This window comes from Pimephales promelas, chromosome 7 (genome assembly GCF_988280905.1).
Source record: "Pimephales promelas chromosome 7, fPimPro1.hap1.1, whole genome shotgun sequence".
NCBI lineage: Eukaryota > Metazoa > Chordata > Actinopteri > Cypriniformes > Leuciscidae > Pimephales > Pimephales promelas.
In genome coordinates this window covers 32166477-32189267 of record NC_142775.1, presented here as the reverse complement: position 1 = coordinate 32189267, position 22791 = coordinate 32166477, and the positions used below count along the sequence as shown (strand labels likewise).

General features: G+C 37.3%; 1 protein-coding gene across 2 annotated transcripts; it reads right to left on the bottom strand.

Annotated features, from left to right (window-relative positions):
• Window positions 1-1001: 1001 nt before the first annotated feature.
• cfap91 (cilia and flagella associated protein 91) lies at window positions 1002-15233 on the bottom strand. Of its 2 annotated transcripts, none has more exons than XM_039683134.2 (17): window positions 15048-15233; window positions 14829-14905; window positions 12902-13059; window positions 12224-12301; window positions 12025-12081; window positions 11728-11909; window positions 10827-11004; window positions 10323-10480; window positions 8509-8670; window positions 8086-8219; window positions 7888-8001; window positions 6902-6973; window positions 6666-6812; window positions 5814-6035; window positions 4381-4529; window positions 2993-3084; window positions 1002-1302 (listed from the first exon to the last, which is right to left on the bottom strand). In XM_039683134.2, exons 1-17 carry the CDS (start codon window positions 15133-15135, stop codon window positions 1049-1051), a joined length of 2322 nt encoding a protein of 773 aa, XP_039539068.2. In that variant the 5' UTR covers window positions 15136-15233; the 3' UTR covers window positions 1002-1048. The 2 variants fall into 2 exon arrangements, with proteins under 2 accessions (XP_039539068.2, XP_039539069.2); XM_039683135.2 differs by having other exon boundaries at window positions 2993-3081.
• Window positions 15234-22791: the final 7558 nt, after the last annotated feature.

The window sequence follows — 22791 nt, the reverse complement described above, 5'->3', positions numbered from 1 at the left end:
GAATAAAACTTTTAAATATGTAATTTTGCATACATTTTGGGACATCGTGTTACAGTATGTTAAAAGCATTGCTAACAATTTAGATCCTCTACATTTTGCCTATAGGCAAGGGAGGGGAACGGAGGATGCTATCAACAGCATCATACACTTGATTCTGAAACATTTAGAAACACAGAGCTAATCCAAGTTTACTTTTTATTGATTTTTAACTCTGCTTATCACTATTCAACCTCACTTGTTAATTAAAAAGATGGATGGTCTATGCAGCAACATGCAGTCCACAACAAATTTTCCTTTCAAGGACAATAAAGTATTACCTCTAATTAATTTAACTAACTTCTACATGAGTGAAATCTGCGTGGGGGTATGTTCGACCTCACGCAACACTCCTAAACACACAGAAATAACTGGATTCTAGCTATTTTAGTACATTGAAAATACAGATATTTCTTTTACGGAATAGGGATAATATGAGGATGATCTAGAATTCAAACAGGAGTCAAGATTGTAGGAATATGAGCTTTTATCATGTAAATGCAAATGAGTTTAAGTTTGTATTTAGTAACTGGTAATTAAGCTGTTTATGACTTCTATAAGGAACATAAGCTCTATAGATCCTCTGCTGGGCTAGAAACAGGGTATAAAAGGTCTAATTAATCTCCCTAATCATACTGTCTATCATTTCAAGAGAGACAGGCAATTTCTTAGACAGGATCTAATGGACATAATGGTCAGGGGTAAAAAAAAGCCAACCAGTCTATCAGTGCGTAACGCACATTCTGTAGGTCTTTATCTACCTGAATCTTTTTTTTTTCCATCAAGATGACAATGAACATCTAAAAGTCTATGCTGTACTACAGAGTACAGAGTAGTCTACATATTGTGATGTGTTCCATTATTAATGTAAAGCCATTTACTGAGCCAATTAAATGCTGGTTTTAATGTGTAACTATTAACTTGTGCATTTGGACTCTATGCTCAAAATATGACAAATGCAAACATTTACATGTAGGACTGTTTTAATGGTTTGTAGTGCATGCCCTTGGACTTAGTCTGCATGTTTTCCATTCCCGTTGTGAGTGTCTGCTGTTGGATCACTGGTCAGATTGTTTTCTGCTGGTCCAGGGTCTCTAGAGGTCATGGTTCTGGGAACAGCCTCCTCTACTTGGCTGAGTATGTCATTCAGGACTGCCGAAGAGGCTCTGTCTGAGGGCGATGGGGTCTGGGAGACCGCAGAAGATCCTAGACTGCTACTGATGATTGAACGAGCTGCTTGCAGATGCCTTCTCTGGCTCTGGCGAACTAAAGGAAAATGAACAAGGTATGCATTTTTAAAGTGGCTTTCAACTAGTGGGCCGCAACCAGAGATTGGCTCTTATGTGTGTTCTGATAGAGTGGCAAGACAGGTAAACATCTAGTTAACATTAATAATTTATATTCGGCTAAAATATTGTAAGGATATGTAACAGAAATTAGTATAATATTATATTATATTAGTACTACATATAACAGGCATGGTGATTTGGCACAAAATCATCTGTGACTTGGTAAGAGCTGCCAAATTAGACCGATGCCAACATGGAAAGGTTGTGTAACATTCCCTTTTCCTCAAACCATGAACAAAGGTTAAAGAAAATATGAAAATATTAGTAAATTATCTGTGTGGGTTCACTTGTAACGAAAGCACGGTTTATACCACAAAGTATTTTTTGTGAGTTATATAGGAAATAATTATTTAAACAGATATTTCATAATTAATATTACACTTACTTTTATATTATATGTACTTTTGTACAAAAAAACCCTTTTTTTGTACTGTGTTGGGTTGCCACTTGATGTCCAATGAGTTCTAAACCCATACCACTGTTAGATCAGTATGTTAAGTTATAAAATCTTGAAATATTTCTGTAATTTGGTTTCAAGTAAAAGTCAGGCTCATAATAGAGTGGGTGTGCCACTTCTGTGTTGCATTATAACAGCACCATTTAACAATTTTTTTTCCTTCCACAATTAATTAGAACACTTTCACGTTCCTTTCTGATAATTTGTGTAGCTTTTTTTGTTGTTTATAGAGGTCACAACCCACTTTTACAGCATGAAAAGCATTATATAACATTCTTCTGCTTTTCATATGGGATTGAAGGGCATGACAGTAAAATAATTAGAGAAAGTTCATTTTTGGTGAGCTATCCCTTTATGCCAACAAATATTAATTATGTGTTATGTGTGCAGTTATGTGTGCAGGAAACAGTAATACAAAATCTTTTTTTTTGTTCTCTGTATAAAGTCATGAGGTCAATGAATTTGTATGAACAGGGTCTATTCTTCACAGAAGCAAACGGTATGTAAATAGAAGTGGCAAATTAAAAACTAACCATGGGAAATTGCAAGGATAGTTGATTAAGTATTTAACACAGGCCACATGACACAACACTGATAACATGTCAAGTTCACAGGACACTAAAAAGTCAAGCTTAACAAATACTGGTCAGGTGACAATTTATGCATGAAAAAGATCTGTATGAGGCTTTTCAAATCTCTTTAAGACATTCATGGAGTTAATGCCAATAAACTGAAATGCTGTGTAGAACTACTTTGAGTTCATGCCTTTGTTCTCTACGTTTGTGGTCTGTAACCTCATTGGCCATGACTTCCAGCTTTTATGCCACATTTATATCTCAGCAATAACAAAAAGGACAATGTTCCAGAGTATACATACACATCCTCATGTCACTCGACTTCAAGCTGAAGTACTTTACAGACTTAAACTCAAGAGCAACACAAAAGATTTATTTTTACACCCCATTAAATTCCCCGTAATAAGCTTGAAAAATAGCATGAGTTGCCTTTTGGTACATTCTGTTCCTAAAATCCTTTTAATGCTTTCTTTAAATGGCACGAGGGGGAGAAGATAATAACATTGAGGACTAATTTGGCTTGGCCTGTAATAGTTTGGTATTTTACTGATTACCTGCCTGATTGAATAACTCACCTCTTTCTCTGACATCAATCTTCTGGACCTCAGGAATGAGGAATCTGTATACGAGTTCTGCCACAATCTCTTCTGACTGCTGCCTACTCCTCCTGCACGTATACACAGACCAAGAATGACACAACACAGGCCGATTAGAGCTAATTCATTTGGTTTGTGACAAAGAAAATTCTTTAAAACAATCAATGCTGGCAATCTCACCGAAGGAAACACAACAATGATCTCGGTAACTTGGTTATTCAATGTTTATTAGTTTATTTGTATCACAGTATCTGATTCTAGTGATCAGCTGTGCTGTCACATCTGACATCCATCATTTATTATTTATTGAGGGAAGAAATATGTTGACAGAGATGTTTTTCATACATATTTCATTTCTATCCAATATCAGGACTATCAGGACCACTATCGTCAAATAAGATTGACAACGGATTGGCGGTATGGTTCCGTTCTGGGCGAGATATCCCTGTGACTAGCATGGATAAGAGCAGCAATCAACATGAATGTATTGCAGATATCATTAATTCAAGATTTTAAAGTACAACATAATTTGAGAATTTATTCTGATTCAAGGGGAATCTGAATGCCAAATGCTGATTGGGCGAGAGGAGCTGGGGATGGAGGAGGTTAATTAGCTCCTGAGAAACGCGACAGCTGCTGATAATACTAAAGGAGCATATGTATACAGTGATAGGCGTCGTATTTCTATACAGTAGGTAGACTTGGATCAGCTGAGAGTCAGCTGGTGCCAGCTTGACTAACGTGACCTGCCAGAACTGACGCTATGCTTGTAGTTCTTGGGCTGTAACTGTGTTTCTCTGAATTTTGCCTTGAAGGATAAGAAAGTTTTTGTACAGGCTGAACACAATGGGTGGAAGTCACCCTGCTGACAAATCTAAGCATGGCGTTGTATATTTTATTTCCGGGACCAGCAGAAGTGAGTCATTTGTATACCCTAGTGTATGCATTATTTTATCAATATCTTATAGCTTCTGTCTTAACTAAACACTTAAAGACAGTATAAATGGAGAGATCGTAAAATAGAACAAAATGTTTGGGTCTATTCTCAAGTGATTCATCCTTGGCAGCTCAGCAATGATCTTGAATCTAATAAAACCTTTGACGTATGCAAGTGTCAGTGACAAACATGTCTTACAGACTTGAATGTCAGAATTTCAATACTGAAATCTAAAGGTGCATTTATTTATTTTATCCCTTTTCTTCTGTGCAGTGAAGTGTTCTGTTTTGACAGTTTGAAAGATTTTTACCGTTCTGAAAAGACCAGCATAATTATAAGAGTTTGTGGTACTTTGTCATCAATAAGCAATTTAGTTGTGAGATTTTCAAACAGGTTAAATTGGATGTCACAGCATTCGAGAGAAACGTACGTCTCCTCCATGGCATAGGTGATGTTGTTCAGCTCCTCAGCCTGACGGTGTATCTCCTCTCTGGCCAAAGCATCAGCTGTCTGGTTAATGGAGCCCAGGATGACATCCTCCAGGTATATGTCTACTGTGTCCTGGTGCACCTTGACCACCTGATACCAAAAGATATACAGATAGACAAGTGATATCTGATCGCTGCCGCTTGCAGTGCAAGATGAAAATGTGCACAATATGACTAAGACACACATTAAAAATGGGTGAAATATGATTCCATTTTGACAATAGTGGAGAACTCTGTGAAAAAAAATACACACAAATACACAAACACACACTACCTTTCAAAAGTTTGAGGTTGATCAGTCTCTCATAAAGGCTCCATTTATTTGATCAAAGATAACAACATGTTAGAAGTTCCTTAATTCATGAAACATGCTAGCAACATCTTGAAACATTTTTAAAACATGCTAACAATGTGCTAATTGATGTTAGAAACACGCTAACATTCGCATGCTAGCAATGTGTTAAATCAAGTTAGAAAAAGCTAACAATAATGCTAAATCATGCTAGCAACATGTTAAAACATGCTTGCATTATGTTAAATCATGCTGGCAACAAATGGTAAAACATGGTAGCAATGTGTTCATGAAACATGCTTGCAATGCTAAAACATGTTAGCAGTTTGCTAATTCATGCTAGAATGTGTATTGATATATTTCTATCGATCTATCCATAAATCATCACTTGTATTTAATTATGTGACTATTGTGCTTTGTGACATTTTGAAAAGCCGTGCATGAACAGCACAGTGTCATCGCTCATCACACAAGCAGGAGCTAACAGTGAAAGTCTATTTCTGATTTTTATAGTTGTTTAAACGTTGTTTATATATATATATATATATATATATATATAAATAAAAATAAAAATTATATATATATATTATTTTAGATATTTTATGTGGTCTATCTATCTTTTTTTCTGACTGAAGATTGAAGGTTTTTCTTGACAAACTATTTTATTCCAATGATGCAAAGCTGAATTTTCAGCACCATTTCAGAACCAACTCCATCTTCAGTGTCACATGATACTTAAGAAATTGTTCTAATATGTTGACTTGTTGCCTAATAATTTCCTATTATTATCGATGTTGAAAACAGTTGTGCTGCTTGATATTTTTTTTGGTGCCAACGATGACAGATTTCTTTTTAAGGTATATTTGACGAATGGAAAGTTCAAAAGAACAGCATTTAGCCTGCTTGAAAAAGAAGATTTTGTAATATTTTTTACTGACACGTTGTGTCCTTGCTGCATAAAAAGTATTAATTTATTTCAAAAACCCCAACCCATACTTTGAACAGTAGTGTATGTTCAAAGGATTTTGTCGGGGTAGAAATCAGAGCACATTTATCGTCCACTAACACTGATGTTCTAGTGACCTGTTTAAATATCTCATCCTCCTCTCTGCGTCTCCTCTCCTCTATCTGCCGCCTTCCACTCTCCTCAGCCTCACGAATACGCCGATCTCTCTCAGCCAATAGCGTAAAGGCGTGGATTCGTCTTTCCTCCTGCAGCCGGACCAACTCCTTAGACAAAAAGTCCAGCATGTCCACAATCACTCCCCCAGACAGGCCATCTAGACAGGACTCAATCTGAGACACCTGAGAGAAAGACAGTGTTGGGAGAAGGAATAAGAAAAATCTAATCAGTTTCATAATTGAGTTACTATAGCTTATTATATTCAATTCTTGCATCGTTTTGTCCACAGTGATTGTTTTTGTTAGACCGTGAAACAAATTACGTGTTGTACTACTTTCATGTTATCACTGTGAAGCTGCTTTGATACAATCTGTATTGTGAAAAGCGCTATATAAATAAATGTGACTTGACTTGACTTGACGTAAAGGCTCAAACTTATTTTTAAAAATATTTTTTTTGTCCTGAGATTACACTGTTTAAAATTTATACAGTATATAATTTAAAGCTGCAGTCTGTAGTTTTCCCTCTTTGTCGCCATCTCTGTTAGAAATCTGCAATTGTAGTTATTCGCGGAATTATCAACTTTACGTGGGTTGTGCCTCGACACGACACACTTCATGACATGACTCTTGAGAAGCCATAAAAGTCTGAAAAGATCAGTGGTATGTGTTAAAGGAGATGTAATGTTGTGAATGTCTCAAGAGTCATATTTTGATTGTACTGAGATATATATGTAGTTTTAACTGTCAAAGTTCTTATGGCACAGTAGGTGCTTCTTGTCACATCTGAAGCAGTTATATCTCGGGTCTTACTCTGTCAGACTGGATGTCTCTCTGTTTCTGCAAGGCGAGTGTGACCTGTTTTTCCGCCTCCTTCTTGTCCTGTTCCTCCTTCTGCAGTGCGTGGGTGGTACGCAGTTCTTGGATCAGTTCCAATCGTTTCATTTTTTCTTCGAACATCTGACACGCAACAGACGTCATTATCCATTCACATCAACAACTACACAAGACATCTGTTAAAAAAAACATGCTCCCCCACTGAGCCATACCTGATTCTGGGTGGATCTTCCTCTGAGCACTTTCTGCAGAAAGATGATAGCCAGTTCCTTTTCCTCATCTCCCTGTTTTAGATATTGATATCTCAGGATTATAAATTAAACATACACACAGAATAACATAATAAATGATACAAAGAGAGTCAAAGTCCCAGATACACTACAGTTCAAAAGTATGGGTCCAGTAAGATTTTTTTTAATGATTTTGAAAGAAGTCTCTTATGCTCACCAATGCTGCATTTATTATTTATTTATTAAATAATACAGTAAAAACTGCAATATTATGAAATATGATTACATTTTAAATTAGTTGATTTCTATTTAATATATCAAAATGTCATTTATGGCTGTGATAGTAAATCTTAAGTTTCAGCATTATTACTCCAGTCTTCAGTGTCTGTTTATAAAAGCTCAATAACTGTCCAAAATTGAACTAAGGCATAATCCTGGTTCAATCTAAGCCCTGTCTGTGAAACCAGACCGCTTGCATAAACTGCTGAGACTAATCTTACAAGACAATCAATATTTTTTCTTTACTGTTCATGCCTTTTTTAAGTCAGGTCCATAAAATCTTAGATTGGTCTAAATTGATACCCAAAAGTAAGACAGATTACCCCTAACTAACTTCTCTTAACACAATGCCTGTGTTTATGCAACTGGCCCCTGGCCATAAAAATGTCAATTTAATACAAATTACTACAGTTAACATTCTAATCAAGTACTTTAGTATGTTAGCCTAGTCAACAAATCTAAATAAGTAGTCTATAGATTATTAAAACATCATAAAATTCACTAGAGTAAAACTTTTAATTTGACATTATCGTGAAAACGAGTGTTTTATGATTATTTCTTTGGAAATGTAGGTGAAAAATCACATAGGTGTGCTTATACCTAAAGCTACCCAAACCGCCCGTATTCAGACATGTTTTGACTTGCAAATTGCACGTCAGAAGGAAGAGCTGCATGAGCGTGGGCTGTACCTCAGGGGGCTCATCCACCGCAGGGGTCTGGGGTCGTGGAGCAGGTTTTTCCTTCTTAGAGAGGAACCGCAGAGGTTTCTTTTCCACCCTGCAGACCTTTTTCTCTTTCAGAGCCTAGTGGGAAAGGAGAGCTCAGGGTGATATCTGCCACTTAATTTTCTCCTCCCACAGTATAGTGTGAAAAGCACCCAGCATTACCTGATGAGTCTTCATGAGCTCTAGATCTCTGCGGGCTGAGCGTGTGATGAAGCCTTTAGTCACTTTAGGTTTTGGGACTTTAATGTGAGGCTCGATGACAGATGGAGAAAGACCTGCCTCCAGTTCTAACAGACCTAAGAAACACAGAGATGATACTGCAGGCCTTTAACACTTGTTTTAAACGAGATGAAAACGATAATTTTTTGGGGGGAAAAAGACAGTGTGCTGTGTGTGACAAGATCTAACCCATCAAGTCACATATTTTTCATCCACCAGGTGAACACTGTTAGCTTATAAATCATTGTAATTGCTTAGAAAAGTCGTAGCACATCTTTCATCAATAGGACACATGATTTGATTTGGAAGAAGAACATTTTAAATTAATTGAGTGTGTCCTGAATAGTCATGCGAGCAGAAGCAGACCTTGATACGTGCTGAGAAAGGAACTCTTCACCACGTTGCGGTTGGAAATCTGAGACAGAGGAGCGTATGTCTGAGACCCATAATCTGAATAATCCTTTATAATATCACGTCTCTCCAGCTTTCCCTCCACATTCTTGCGCTTTGCCAGAAGCTTCCGCATTGCTGTGAGAAACAGGAGACGTTAGGTCAAGTTTTCAAATGTATATTATATAAATCAGGGTATTTAAACCCACAAATGTCTTGTCAGCTCTCAATACATGCTATGCTTTATTTAATTTTCAATAAGCGATAATAATAATAATAACAAAATAATTATCAACAGAATAAAAATTAAAACAGTTATCCCCATTCAAAATGAATACAACAACAATAATTATTTTGTTAATAATAATGTTATTATTATTATTCATAGAATATTAGATTTTAAATTATTTTATTAGATTTTTAAATTAAATATTAGTATTAGAATATTACATTTTTAAATACACTGCCACACACACACACACACACACACACATATATATACATATGTATATATATACTAAATAGGCAAATACACAGAGTCTACGATTGGATCATTATTGCAGTGATTATTGTTTCATGCTATATGTTTGTATATACACATTCCAATTGATGGAGTGTGTAGCTTTTAATTTCTTAAACATCCATGTAGGAAGACACATCATGGCCATATTGCAGGATGACAATGTCAAGATTCATCAGGCTCAAACTGTGAGAGAATGGTTGGAAGAGAGCATGAAGAGTCATTTTCACACATGAATCGACACCTCTGAGTCCACATGGTCTTGAGGTTTATTTTTTTGTATGTTTATATATTTTCGCAAAATGGTCTCTTCAGTCGAAATTATGAAATGGTCTCTGCAGTACAGGTACAGGTGCATACCGGCCCACGTCAAGCAGTGTTAAGAGGTGCATCAATTTTTGGTCAAAATCTATACTTACAATGCAAGAGTTAAGAGACAATTTAAGGTCTGGACTCAAAGGTGCCAATTCATGTGTGAAAATGACTCTTGATGCCCCCTCCCAATCATTCTTTCACAGTTTGAGCCCGATGAATCTTGACATTGTCATCCTGGAATATGGACATGATGTGTCTTTCTACATTTGTTTAAGAAATTAAAAGCTATATACTTCATCAATTCGGGTTAGAAGAACTATTGCTGAACATATAACGTGCTAGAAACGTGCTAATAATATAACTGCAATAATGATCCAGTCATAAACTCTTTAGTATTTACCTATTTAAATCCTATTTAAATTTTTTTGGCCGGGCAGTGTATATTGCTAATGCAATAATACTATTGCACATTCATACTACTAATAATAATTTAATTTTACAGAACAACAGTCAAATTACAATAAAATTATCTATAGCTGTCTTCTTTGCTTTGAAACGTTCACTTATATTTGAGAGCTTATATTTGGGAGGAAAACTTTTGTTATTGTTGTTATATTTACAAAAGATTCTCGCCACAAATTTGGGAATTGCATTTTTCAATGCACGCCTGAGACTGAAAACACTGGATCATGAGCTGCTTGCGTATAAATGAACAGCATAATGCCACACTCACTCAAAACACACAGCACACCAGACCATATATTTACATTATAAAATACATGCATTCAATATTTGAAAAATCACATCCCTGTAATATATAAATAGCGTATAGTCTCAAAGCAAACACGCATGGTCTAAAAGCAACAAAACTTCCATTCAGATTTCACGAGGACTGATGTAAAATGTTTTTAAGTACTACATATAATGATGATGATTTATCTAACTGTGGCCTCACAAATGGTGTAGTCTTTGTGTATCTTCTTAAGCCGCGCCTCCTTCTCTTGCTGGAGCTTGGAAAAGCTCATGTCCAGTCGCTCCATCTTGACCTCCTCTTGCTTCTCCTCCCTCTGACGCAAGAGCTGCACCAGCAGGGTCAGTCGTGCCTCCTGCAGCCTAATAAAACACAAGTAAAACAAAAGTCAGTGTGTATGTGTTTGTGCATCGCAGAAGTACAGATACAGACCATAATACAAAAGGAGATGTTTTGAAAAATGTTTCAGGGATTTTTGTCCATACAACAAAATTCAATATGGTACTTATATGGATCTTGCTTTTTATGAAACTTATATGGTACTATTTTGTACAATGACAAACCCAGTCCCTATGCACTGTTATTATATGGAAGAGAGTGGCTAGGATATTTTTGAAAACAAAATCGCATTTACACTGTGATTAAAAGATGATGGCATTTTCTTTTCTTTTTTTTTTTTAACAAACTGTAACTTCAGGTAGTGCTCACTTCTCAATCTCCTCTTCTCTGAAGGCCCACTCTTTCCTCTCCATCTCCTCCATCATCCTTCTTCTTTTGTCAATCTGAGAGAGGTCGTCCAGTGGGGGCAGAGTTGCCTCCCATGCTCTCTTCATTCTTGCCCTCTCGATCATCTCCACTTCTGCCAGCCCTGCAGGCAGCCCACAGCCTGGAAAACAACCATTGATAAGGCCATCCACACCGTATAAATATAAATATACTGTAACAATATTAGAAAACATGCCAATGGACACTAATGTTCTGTTCATTAAAAGCTTGCACTGCAGCTTTGTTGTCTGCTGCTTTAAAGTAGTAACGGAAATTGTGATAGTTGTTAACCCTCAGTATATTATATTACTTCGGCTTCTCGAACGATAATTGTCTTTATTGGGAATTGATTGGATCAGTGGATGGTTGTGTTTTACTGTTGCTGTGATGTCATGTGATTAACAGGTTGTCCCGCCCTAGTGCTGGGAAAAAGTTATTTTAAATAAAAGGTTAGAGAATGTGAATTAAAAAAAAACTGTAAAAACTGTCAAATTCCTTTAAAAAGCAAAATTAGAATTAGAATTAGAAGCTCAAGCTCTTTAAACTTGGTTGGATTCTGATTAATAATTTTATCATTCATCACGTGGAAAAATGTTCTGAAAGTGATTCCAATGACATTGTTATTCTGCGTTGTTATCATTATAGTTGTGGTGTGGACTTCCCTATTCTTATAGAATTAGAATGATTTTAAAAACTTTATAGTTATAGTTATGGTTAAAGTAATAGTTATAGTTTTTGGTGTGAACGGAAATTCTGTAAGTCAACATCTCATTGTCAACCTGAACAGGAGCTAGTGAGAGGCAGTATAAAATAAACACAACTGTATAATATTTATGTGGTTTACCCCATGTGAGTGTGGCCAGTGTGAGCAGCTCAGGGGAGGCTGTCCCGGGGCGAACCACATAGTCTGGAGAGTAGGGGTCTGTCTGTGTCTCACTCTCCCGATAGTCTGTCTGAACTCCCACGCTCCGGTGGAACGGAGTGGGCGGCTGTTTATCTCCATTAGGATCAGAAAGGAGGTCAGATCTGTGAGAAAATTAGACAGATTCATAGAAGATAAAGTCAAGTATTTGATAGATCATAGACTACAATAACTCTACTGACAGATCAAGACTGAAGTGACAAGCACCTCATGACTTACTTTGGTAAAGCAAATACAACATCAGAAGGAATCTGTTGGGCAAAAGGAATGAGAGGACTGAGAGAAAGACAATGGGAGAAAAAGGGAGAAGAAAACAGGATTTTAGTATTTTTTTTAACTGATTAAATAATTCTAGCTAAATCAAAATGTTTAGCCGGTGTCACCCACACTCATTTTTCTGCATATGTGTGTGTCTTACCGTTTAAAAAACTTCCAGCGGTCCACTCCTGTCACATCAGCAGGGTTCAGTCTATGGATATCAACCCCAGACATGACCCTTACACAGACACAAAACTATAAAGATTAATTCAAATGCAATTACAGTTCACTGATTCAGTGAACCGGTAAATCAGTCTTGATTTTGTTTTTGGTTCTTCTAGAATATTTTGTTCATGGCTTATTTTGAAAAACAAAAACATTCATTTTCATATATTTTTTATTGCTGCAGCACCTCTCTTCCCAGTCTGTCAGTAACACTCTTTTTAGTTTGTTCAGCTGGACCAGTGTGTTGTGTTTGGTCAACCGTTTTGAGTGTGTTTTGGAAATGTCATGCCTTTGACCATAACAGTGAGTTTTAAGCACTCAACCAGGTCTCATCATCACTTTTTACAGCAATACTGAATCAATACTGCAATACTGTATCTCAAATAAATACATAAACAAACAAAAACAAACAAACAGCCAAATCATTTAGTGGAGAATTTGTGAGGGAAATGTGCTTAAAAATGCAAAATGTCATAATGCAAAAAGGCTGGTAATAAAACCAGGCTGTTTTCTTCAATCAAAATGTATTCACTGATTTTGTGTGCTTCACCGATCTATTATATTTGTAAAGTAGGCTACTATTGTCTTGATATGGTGTTCAGGTATGTGTTACCCTGTCAGTCGCTGCAGGGCCTGCCTCCTCTGCTCAGCGAAGCCCCGCCAACGCCGGTCAATGAACGCAGGCACGGGGTCAGTGGATTCCAGGCGTAAGGTGTAACGGGGGTGGTGTGCAAGGTTACTAAACATGCAGTTAAACTCTGGGACCTTCCGCTAATAGAAACAAAGCACAATTGTTTGTACTCTTAAAAGGACATATCATATTCATAGGTCATATAATATATATTTTTTGCACAAGACCAGACATAATAGAGTGTTTTATGACCATGTTGCACTGTTTCTCTGACTCTTAGAATGAAATAGGCTGTCACAGCCTAACTTAATGTAAAACTTAACTTTCACACAAAACTTAATGTATTTGATGCCATATCAAAACTATATAGAGAAAAAAAATGTGTCAAAATTCAGAACTTTTTGGAAGATATCAGTGAAGATTTGTTTAGTAAAAGTGAATTTCTCAAGTTAATTCTCAAACTTTTGGCATAAATAATATACATTACGGAAAAGTAAAGTGTAAAAGCATACACTGTATTAATGAAACAAGACAACATTTGTGCCAGACGTCTGAAATTCATTTGAAATTCAAAAGAAATACTCCGTCTGAACTCTGAACACTAGATTTACACAAACATAGAAAGTCAAAAAGCGTTTGGTTGCGCCCCACTCTCCCCTATTTAGAATGAAGCAGAAATAAATGTTTATTTCAGATTTTCTAAATAACTGAATTATATCACTCATTGTCAATGACTCACTGGAACTAGAGTTTATCTTGTTATCTCTTTGCATTCATGTGTGCCATTAATATCACATCAAGTTTAAGGTGTTCCCTAATCAATGCTTACAATCCTGAGAATACAGAGGATTTTACACAGAGCATGAGAAAAAGAGACCAGAGACAAAGAGTCGTATAGGAATTTGTGGCCAGACTTCCCTACACAAGATAGATAATTCATAATGCAATAATGACTGGCTATACTTTATCCTGAATGATTAATACAAGACATGAATAAAAAAGTATTTCAAATAAGTACATAAATGAACCTGGAATATTGATTTGAGTGTGTGAGAAAAAAGAGACAAAACTAGCACATTGTAGAAATTGTCTTCCAAGGACAAATGCAGCCTGTGTCATGGCCATTATATTTAATTATATGACCACATAATGCTGCGATTTTCCAGACTCAAGTGTTCCAGAGAGACCTTTAATAAACCAAAACCACTTAAGTGTCAGCAGGGTTTTCCATTGTTTATTTCAATAACCTAAAGCAATTTAGCAGTTCAGACTCGCAGCATTTTACCCTTTTGACAACCTAACAGTGTTTTTCTCTCTTTCAACCAGAGTGAGTATTTAAATACAACAATTTATCCTGTTCTATAGGCCTATTCATCCTACAACAAATTATATAGCTGTGAATTGCGTCCTAAAGTTTCATAAGAAAAACCCTTCTAAAAAAGAATTGTGCTTAATTCTATTGAATATGCACTTGCAGTGTACTTAAAATCACAAACACACACACACACACACACACACACACATATATATATACAGTAGCCTACAGTGTGTGTGTGTATATATATATATATATATATATATATATATATATATACACTGTATATAGGCTACTGTATATACACACACATAGTTTAACTATATGGTGTTTTTCAATAATTTATATTTTAAATGTAACCTACTGAATGAATTGCCGTTTCATTACAAATGTAAGATAGTTTTAAATACAAGATATATTTCAAGTTTCAAAATAATTAGCATTTGAGTATGTTTTAGTTCACAATATCAGAACATTCGAAAGAACTTTATTTAAAAAACAGAAATAATTATGAAATTAGTCTCCGGTCTCCAGTGTTTTCTACTCAAGCACAAAATCGAACATGACTGCAGTGCAAGGCTTCACAATCCTTACCACTCGACCCAGTGAAGCCTGAGCACGGAGGTTTTCTCTGGCGTGATCCACATCAGCTGACACTGTATATAATGGATCTAAAAACAGAACCATCACCCACAATTTAACATTTTCTATGATAAACGGCGCAATATATGCTCCTTTTCATAGCCTAATATCATTTATTCCAAAATACATTTATATGGTAAAAGTCAAATAATGATTTGAACTGTAACTCACCGTACAAATAATCATATGTCCTCTGTTGTCTGAAAACCCTTCTGCCCTCATTTTTCTTCTGAAATGTGCGTGTGACCGAGACGCTCATGTTTGCTTATAACTGGTAAGTTAACGTTAGCTATGTGTTTTATTTGTAAGACAGGTAACAGTTAATGGTCACCATGGAGATCGTAAACATCCGTTCATGGCACTGCCGCTACACCACCCCTAGAGGGCAGTCAATACAAACCCAACATCCGCATGTCAGAACTGTAATGTAAAATGTTATTTTTTCCCGGTCTGATGAATGCGAACTCATCTTTATTCATTCGTAGATGTATATAGAAGCTTTATATAGACAAGTGGTTTAGACATAGACTATTGGAGGCCAACAACTACTAGGCTATATGCACTTGCAGAGATACAGAAAGGTAAACAGAAAATCTCACTGTGCTTTAATGAATGGTATTCGGTGCCTTTTGATCATGCCCCAGTAAATATCTTGATCTTATTGCCTTAAAATATTAAACAATAGTACTACTCCAACCTTATTACTAGTTTGTAGCCTAAAAGAAAAAAAAAATCCTAAACCCTCGAAATAGTCATCAAAGAGGAGAATCTTCCATCATCATTCATCCAGTCATCAATCCAAAACAGTAATGTCTAAGAATTTTTACCAAAATGTACCCAACAAAAGTTACAATTTCTCCAAATTGATATGAATATTAAGGTTAGAGCAGATGTTTTAATATTTTATTTTATTTATTTTTTTACATTTAGACGCACGTCACACATAGAAGGCCTTGGGACTGAGAAAACATACTGGGGTGCAGGGTCCACCTCTTAAGTAAGAAATCAAAATTGACCATATTTACTTAACAGACTCTATGCAGAACACTGCTGACGTATTTCTGGTAGAATCTCAGCCAGCATCTTTACTTCCGCATAGAGCGTTCTATAGCGAAGAGGTGTTTACTAGCGGCAAAACTTTTATTTATAATTTAAGTAGGCCTATTATATATAGTATTATATATTTAAATATAATATTAGGGAGGTTTGCAATGTGCGTGGACAGAGCTTGGCTGAACACCTTGTTGAAAGGATATACAAGAACAACTACTCTGTGACAGTGTTACAGGACGAGAGTCCTTTAATACAATCTGCGAAGATAATACAATTGTTAATGTTATTTCTAAATGATTTAAAACACTTATGAACCCATTTACTGGCCATGCTTGTCTTTGTATAGATGTAGAACCCACAAACAAGATTTAGAGATCAACTGTCTTTTATATCCTCCTACTCTTAATCTAGCTATGGGACGCCTCTGACTTCCTCATCGACCTGAAACAATTCTAACCCCATGATACATCAGTCTAAAAAACAGAGCTTGCAATGCCTGATGCTTGTCAACAGAGACTGCCAAAAACACAGTGAATCAATATTTTGCTAATTCTACTATCTAAAAATGGCTTTCTTTTACTTTTGTAGCCTATAAACACTTTGTGTATCATTTTGTTTAGTAAAGTCTTGACATTCTCTAAAATTCTGAACTAACTATTTTGATTGCTCTTTTTGAGTGGACTTTTTGCATTGGTTTATGCTTTTGGATTTGGTTGACCCTGCCTGCCTTTCCATGGTATCTTGATTTAGTATTTTTGTCAATGGGATTGTTAAATTTTCTGCTTGTGAATCATATATCATACTGTCTGAATCATACTAAATTTGCCAACACACACACACACACACACACACTATGCAGTACCAGCACTTCATAGTTTAATCTTTAGCTTACCTAGTTGCATAGTCTACCGGCACTTCTCACACTGCTGGTACATTGCCACTCAGAGTCGAAGTGTCAGTTCAAGCAAGCAGGGACTACGCTAGCAGGACGAACATTCATACTAGGGATGCACCAATGTCACTTTTTCCGGAAAGAGTCCGATACAATACTTTCATTTTTGGTACTTGCCGATACCGATACCGTATAATCGATACCTGTATTTTCACTGCATTTGTAACTTTTAAATGTATTGGTAGAGAAACCAAAAGAATATAAATCAATATAAACTGATATCCTTCAGTTATTTTCATTTTCATGAGCCTATTTCCAAAAAAATGTAGTATCCCTTTAAGCCTGCTAAAATGCTGCTATGTGTGTCAATGATAAATATGATCCAATTTCATAAGATTCACTGGTGTGAGAACAGTAAACCTGTGGCTGGTTTTCTTTTCTTTTTTTTTTACAGCATGTGGTTGGGTTTGCCTAGCCTGCAACTGCTTCCATCCTTTGCTGGCAGAGAACTGAGAACTCTTTGTCTGTTCTCAAGATAGAGTTAAGAGAGGTCGTGAGATACACGATCACACGTTCACACAACCGAAAGTATCTCAAGCTCCTACACTGCATTTTGTCACAGATGATCTGATTTGCCGTAAGTGACAGTCTTTGCAGTAACAGTGGATTGTTTGTTTGTGGCTTGTGCTCTTAACTTTAACACATTGCACACATTAAATATATGTTTGTGTTGGTGTGTGTTTAGAGAGAGAGAGAGAGAGAGACATGATAAAAACTCTTTATATTAAACATAATAAAAGTTATGTTTTAAAAGTCATATATTTCAATATAAGCTTAATAGGCCCCTGAAATCAAATTGAAGCTTTTAGTATGAATATGTTAGCCTTGAGGTTATGAATAAGCTTGTATATTTCAAAACAATGACAAAATTCGCATTTAAGAGATAAAGCATTCAAAACTTACAGTCTCTCACTTCCGCTAAAATGGGTCACGGATTTTTATGACATCACTGCGGACTTCAGCTTCTCATCGCATCTTCTTTCTTAATCAAACGCTCTCTAGAATCAAAAGCACCCCGCCCCTATGTTATAAATACCACCTGACAAAAGCGAGTTTTCATGGAGCAATATGGGTTGGAGATGTGTGTTCGGTTGCCCAAACGCTTGAGTTTTATTCCGTTTTCCAACAGTAGATTGGTTAAGAATGAAATGGCTAGAATTTTTTCACACTTCTACTATTGAATCCAACGTATCTCCTGCACTCGGATTCGCTTCCAGGGTGCTGTCAAGTACGACTTGCAGTCTGTGAGATAAACTAATCGCTATAGGCTATTTGTCAACGGTGAGGAGCCATCCGATGCGCCCCAACCTTAGCTTCCTGTTTCAGTGAAAAATACGTCAACACATCATACAAAGCTGCGTGTTCCAAGGCACTTCAGTAGGCCTTTAAGCATTTCTCATCAAATTCTTCCTGGACCAAATGTTCTGAGCTGCTAATTTTAGTACCTATGTCAATTTACTATTCATTACAAAACTAAGTTGATACTTAAGTAAATATGTACTATTAAAACAACTGAGCAATATAGTTTCCTCTGGCCCACTTTAGTACAGGTAATTTCTGGGAAGATTCCTAAGACTGTGCAAATGAGAGTTTCTACAACTGATATATGTGTCAGGTTTTATCTTGAAACAGGAGTAGAAAGGGAGTACAACTTGCCCTTAGACGTACCTGGCAGTAGATCTGTTGCACAGTCATAGGGACGATGCAGAGGAAGAGAAGCAGCACGGGACTTACTGAACACTTCCTTCAGGTTGAGATACTCCTGGAGCAGAAAGGGAGTACAACTTGCCCTCAGGTGACGTACCTGGCAATAGATCTGTAGCAGAGTCATTGGGACGATGCGGAGAAAGAGAAGCAGCGCGGGACTTACTGAACACTTCCTTGAGGTCGAGATACTCCTCAGGCACGTTAGACAGTTCACTGGTTCATCCTGCAACAAAGAACTAGACACAGACGAACAAGCTGACACAAGACAGGAAGCATAACTTTGACAACTCCAGGTTGAGATGGAACCATGGCCCCAGTCAATTCGGGCATTGTGCCGAAGCAACCAGGGTTGGCCCAGAACTATGGATGCTGATGGAGACTAAGTGAGTAGAAATGATAGTTCTTCGGTGTGATTTCCACACTTGATGAAGGTTATAGGACCGGTGGTGTAAGTGATGGCAGGGAGTTCTTGTCTGTTAAGTGCACTGAAGGATATCGGATGAGTGAATGGAGTTATAGGAATGCGAAGGTTTTGTGCCAGGGTGAAGTCCATGAAATTACTTTCAGCTCCTGAATCCAGTAGAGCCTGGCAGTGATGATCTCCGGTTGCCCATCGCCATCTTACTTGGAGGAAAGTAATCAAATAGGGTTTCTCCATGGTTAATCCGCCCGACAGTAACCTTAGTGCAACTGTCGGGCTTGGTATTTTACCGGACAATCCACCAGGAAATGTCCAACTCCTCCACAGTACAAACAAAACAAAGATATCCTTTTAAATGCGGTCAGCCAGCCCATGCAGGAACATGTCCCACTGTGCCTCCTCATTCCATTTGCACTCGGCCGCCAATATCCGGAACTCGATGGAGTAATCAGAGATAGTTTTGCATGTTCGACGACCTGCCTCATTTTCTCAGAGAGTGCATGGAGCGAGGAGCAGCAAGGGTGTTGATAAGACCACACAGCCGTTCCCCAGTGAGCCGCAAGCCCTGATAACAGAGTTATAACGAACATCACCTTAGACACTCATCAGTGGAAAATGTCTGTGACTGGAGAGAAAAGGACGGAGGACATTTAGTTAAAAATGCTCTGGAATAGTTGGGCTCACCCATGTAACACTTTGGTGTGGGTATGCTCAATTCATGCTGACGATCAGTGGTAGGTAGTTGGAACCGTTAGTTGGCGAAGTTGATTGGTGAGTTCGGACACCTGCGCCACCAAGACCTGTACTGCATGACTCATGGCTGGCTGCCTTCTGTTCTTCTTGACGATCGATTGGTAAATTACTGTGAGACAGAAATTCCTGAAGACTCTCTTCTCTCGCTGAATCCATCTACAGTCAGATTGTTCTGTCAGGTTCAGATTTAATAGCGAGTGAACAGGTTTATTGAAATAATTTAATGAGTGAGAGACAGAGTTCAAATCCGAAGAATGGTTGGTCCGTGGTACAGAGTGGCGCAGGGACGCCATGGTGCTCCTCGCGAACGAACAGGATCCAAGAACAGAAACTCCAACAGGAAACACGAAGAACCCATGGACACAAATAGCATCTGCAACATGACATCATGACCACTTTTGAGTCAGGTGGCGTGTCATCTCTACGCATTTTGAGCTATCCGCGTGTATGCGTATATGTCTACGCCATTAACGTCCGCGTCATTCCGCGTGTCTGTACACGCAGTCAAATCTCCAGTCATAAATGCCATTAACCCCAGTGACGGTTAAGTTTAGGGATGGGGTTGAGGTAAGTCATATCTTTTTTTAACCTAGGATGGTAAGGGAACAGTCATAAATGCCATTAACCCCAGTGACGGTTAGGTTTAGGGACGGGGTTGAGGTAAGTCACATATTTATATAACGTTAAGTCAATGGCGTTCATAAACACGCTGAAAGGCGATTATGCGTCTTGATAGCATGCCAAAAATGGAAATACGAATTGGCGTGTCACACACACGCTACTTCATGAGATCAGTCTGGGATCTGACTAGATCACAAAAAAACAATGATCTGACAACAAGGGATGGAAATCACAGACATTACATAGCGGAGCTAGAGGCAGCAGCTGGCGCTAAAGTGATTAGACAATCAGCAGACACACCAACAAGTAATCACACACACACAGGACAGAGAAGTAGTCACTGAATCCAAGAACCGTGACAATATGGCATTCAGAAGGCCTGTATTAATGTATGTCTCCAAAGTACAAGTTGTCTACAACTAAAGTTTAAATGTACTAATGCAGCTCAAACATTTATATTGTATACTGTAATATACTGTACATCATATCTTGAGTGGCCATCTAAAACCTAAAACCACTGTGGAGACATAGAAGACCACAGTTGTTCATTCAGGTCTGAGAAAACCTAAAGCACATATATTAGTCTCATATTTAATTTACTTTCAACAGATTTCCAGCTGAACTTCCTCAGCAGCTGCTGCCAGCTCATTCTCAAATGTTTTCAGAGGATGACTGTTCTTTCCAAACTAATAATAACCCCACTAATAATAAGTGGAATTGTTTAAAGGTGGATTTTCTTTTAGTAAGCACGGAGCTCACAGGGTCAAGTTGTGTGGTTAAAGCTCTTTTTAAAGCGAATGTATACAGTCACCAGATATTTAATTAAAGAACTATTAAGAACAGTTGGCTGTTTGGCTGGGGAAGATGTTGATAATGGAGGTTTTGTAATATGTCAGCAGAACATTTTCATTTCTGATTACATTGCAGATTGCAAAATGCGTTTGCTTTTCTAATCTGTAGCAGTTCATCTGACATCTCACCACACCAACACATTTGATCTGACAATGGCTAATATCCATGTGTGATTGAAGGGGGGCATGGCTAACCACATCCTGTGTGACTGCATCTGTCTGAACTATGCACAACATCTGCACAATAATTAACTGACTGTGCTGTTTTTCATAACCTCATTCAACATGCAAGGATTGTCCAGTTCAAGAAAATTTGCTACATGAACTTCACCAAAATTCAACCCACTGCGATCAGTGCCACAATATATTTGTTGCGACACAATAGTTCAATTTTTTAAATTAAAAACATATATTTGTATTGTGGGGATCCATACATGTTATTTATATATATATACATGAATGAATAATGAATATATTAATATATCCACACAAAATAACAGTCCGCCTGAAAGAAAAACACTAAAAAAGTGTTCTTGAACTAATCCACATAAATAGTTAATATTAACTTTTTGTTAACATTTTAGTGAACAAATATTGGTAAAGTTAACCACTTGCTCAGATCACAAGCCAAATTGGTTTCGATAATTCCTCATATGCAGATTATCGGAACTCCATGCAGCTATACTGTTCTTCACTGGATATGAATGTGGTTCATTTGTCAGAAATAGTGAGAAATAATTGTATAAGCAAAATTATAATCAACACTCTAAAAATGCTGGGTTGATTTAACCCAATTTTGGGTAAAACATGGACAAACCCAGCCATTGGGTTACATTTTTAAATTACATTTTTTTAACCCAATGGCTGGGTATGTCCATATTTTACCCAAAATTGGGTTAAAACAACCCAGCATTTTTTAGAGAGAATAATTTACATTTATATTTAGTCATTTAGCAGGTGCTTTTATCCAAAGCGACTTACAACTGAAGACTAAAGCAAGCGAGTCATGAAGAGGCAAAAACAATGTAAGGAGTGCTCAAAATACAAAGTTCAAGCATTGCTCAGAGTAGCATGAAAATGCTGGGTTGTTTTAACCCAACTTTGGGTCAAATATGGACTAACCCAGCCGTTGGGTTAAATTTTTACATTACATTTTTAACCCAATATTTCGGGTTTGTCCATATTTGACCCAAAATTGGGTTAAAACAACCCAGCATTTTTTAGAGTGTAAGCACAAGAGAGGATTAAAGGAAAATATATATATATTTGGCTAATGAGGCTAAGTGCTCACGGAAGAGATGAGTTTTCAGCTGTCTTTTGAATGTTGTCAGAGATTCTGCATTCCGGTTGAGGGAGGGGAGATCATTCCACCTGCAACCATGAATGAGAGTGATTTTGTGGCTCTTTGTGATGGTACCACGAGCCGTCGCTCATTGCCCGATCATAGGCTTCTGGTTGGGATGGAGACTCGTAGGATCGAGTGAAAGTAGGACGGAGCTGAGCCTGTGGTAGATCTGTAAGCAAGCGTCAATGCCTTGAACTTGAATACGAGCAGCG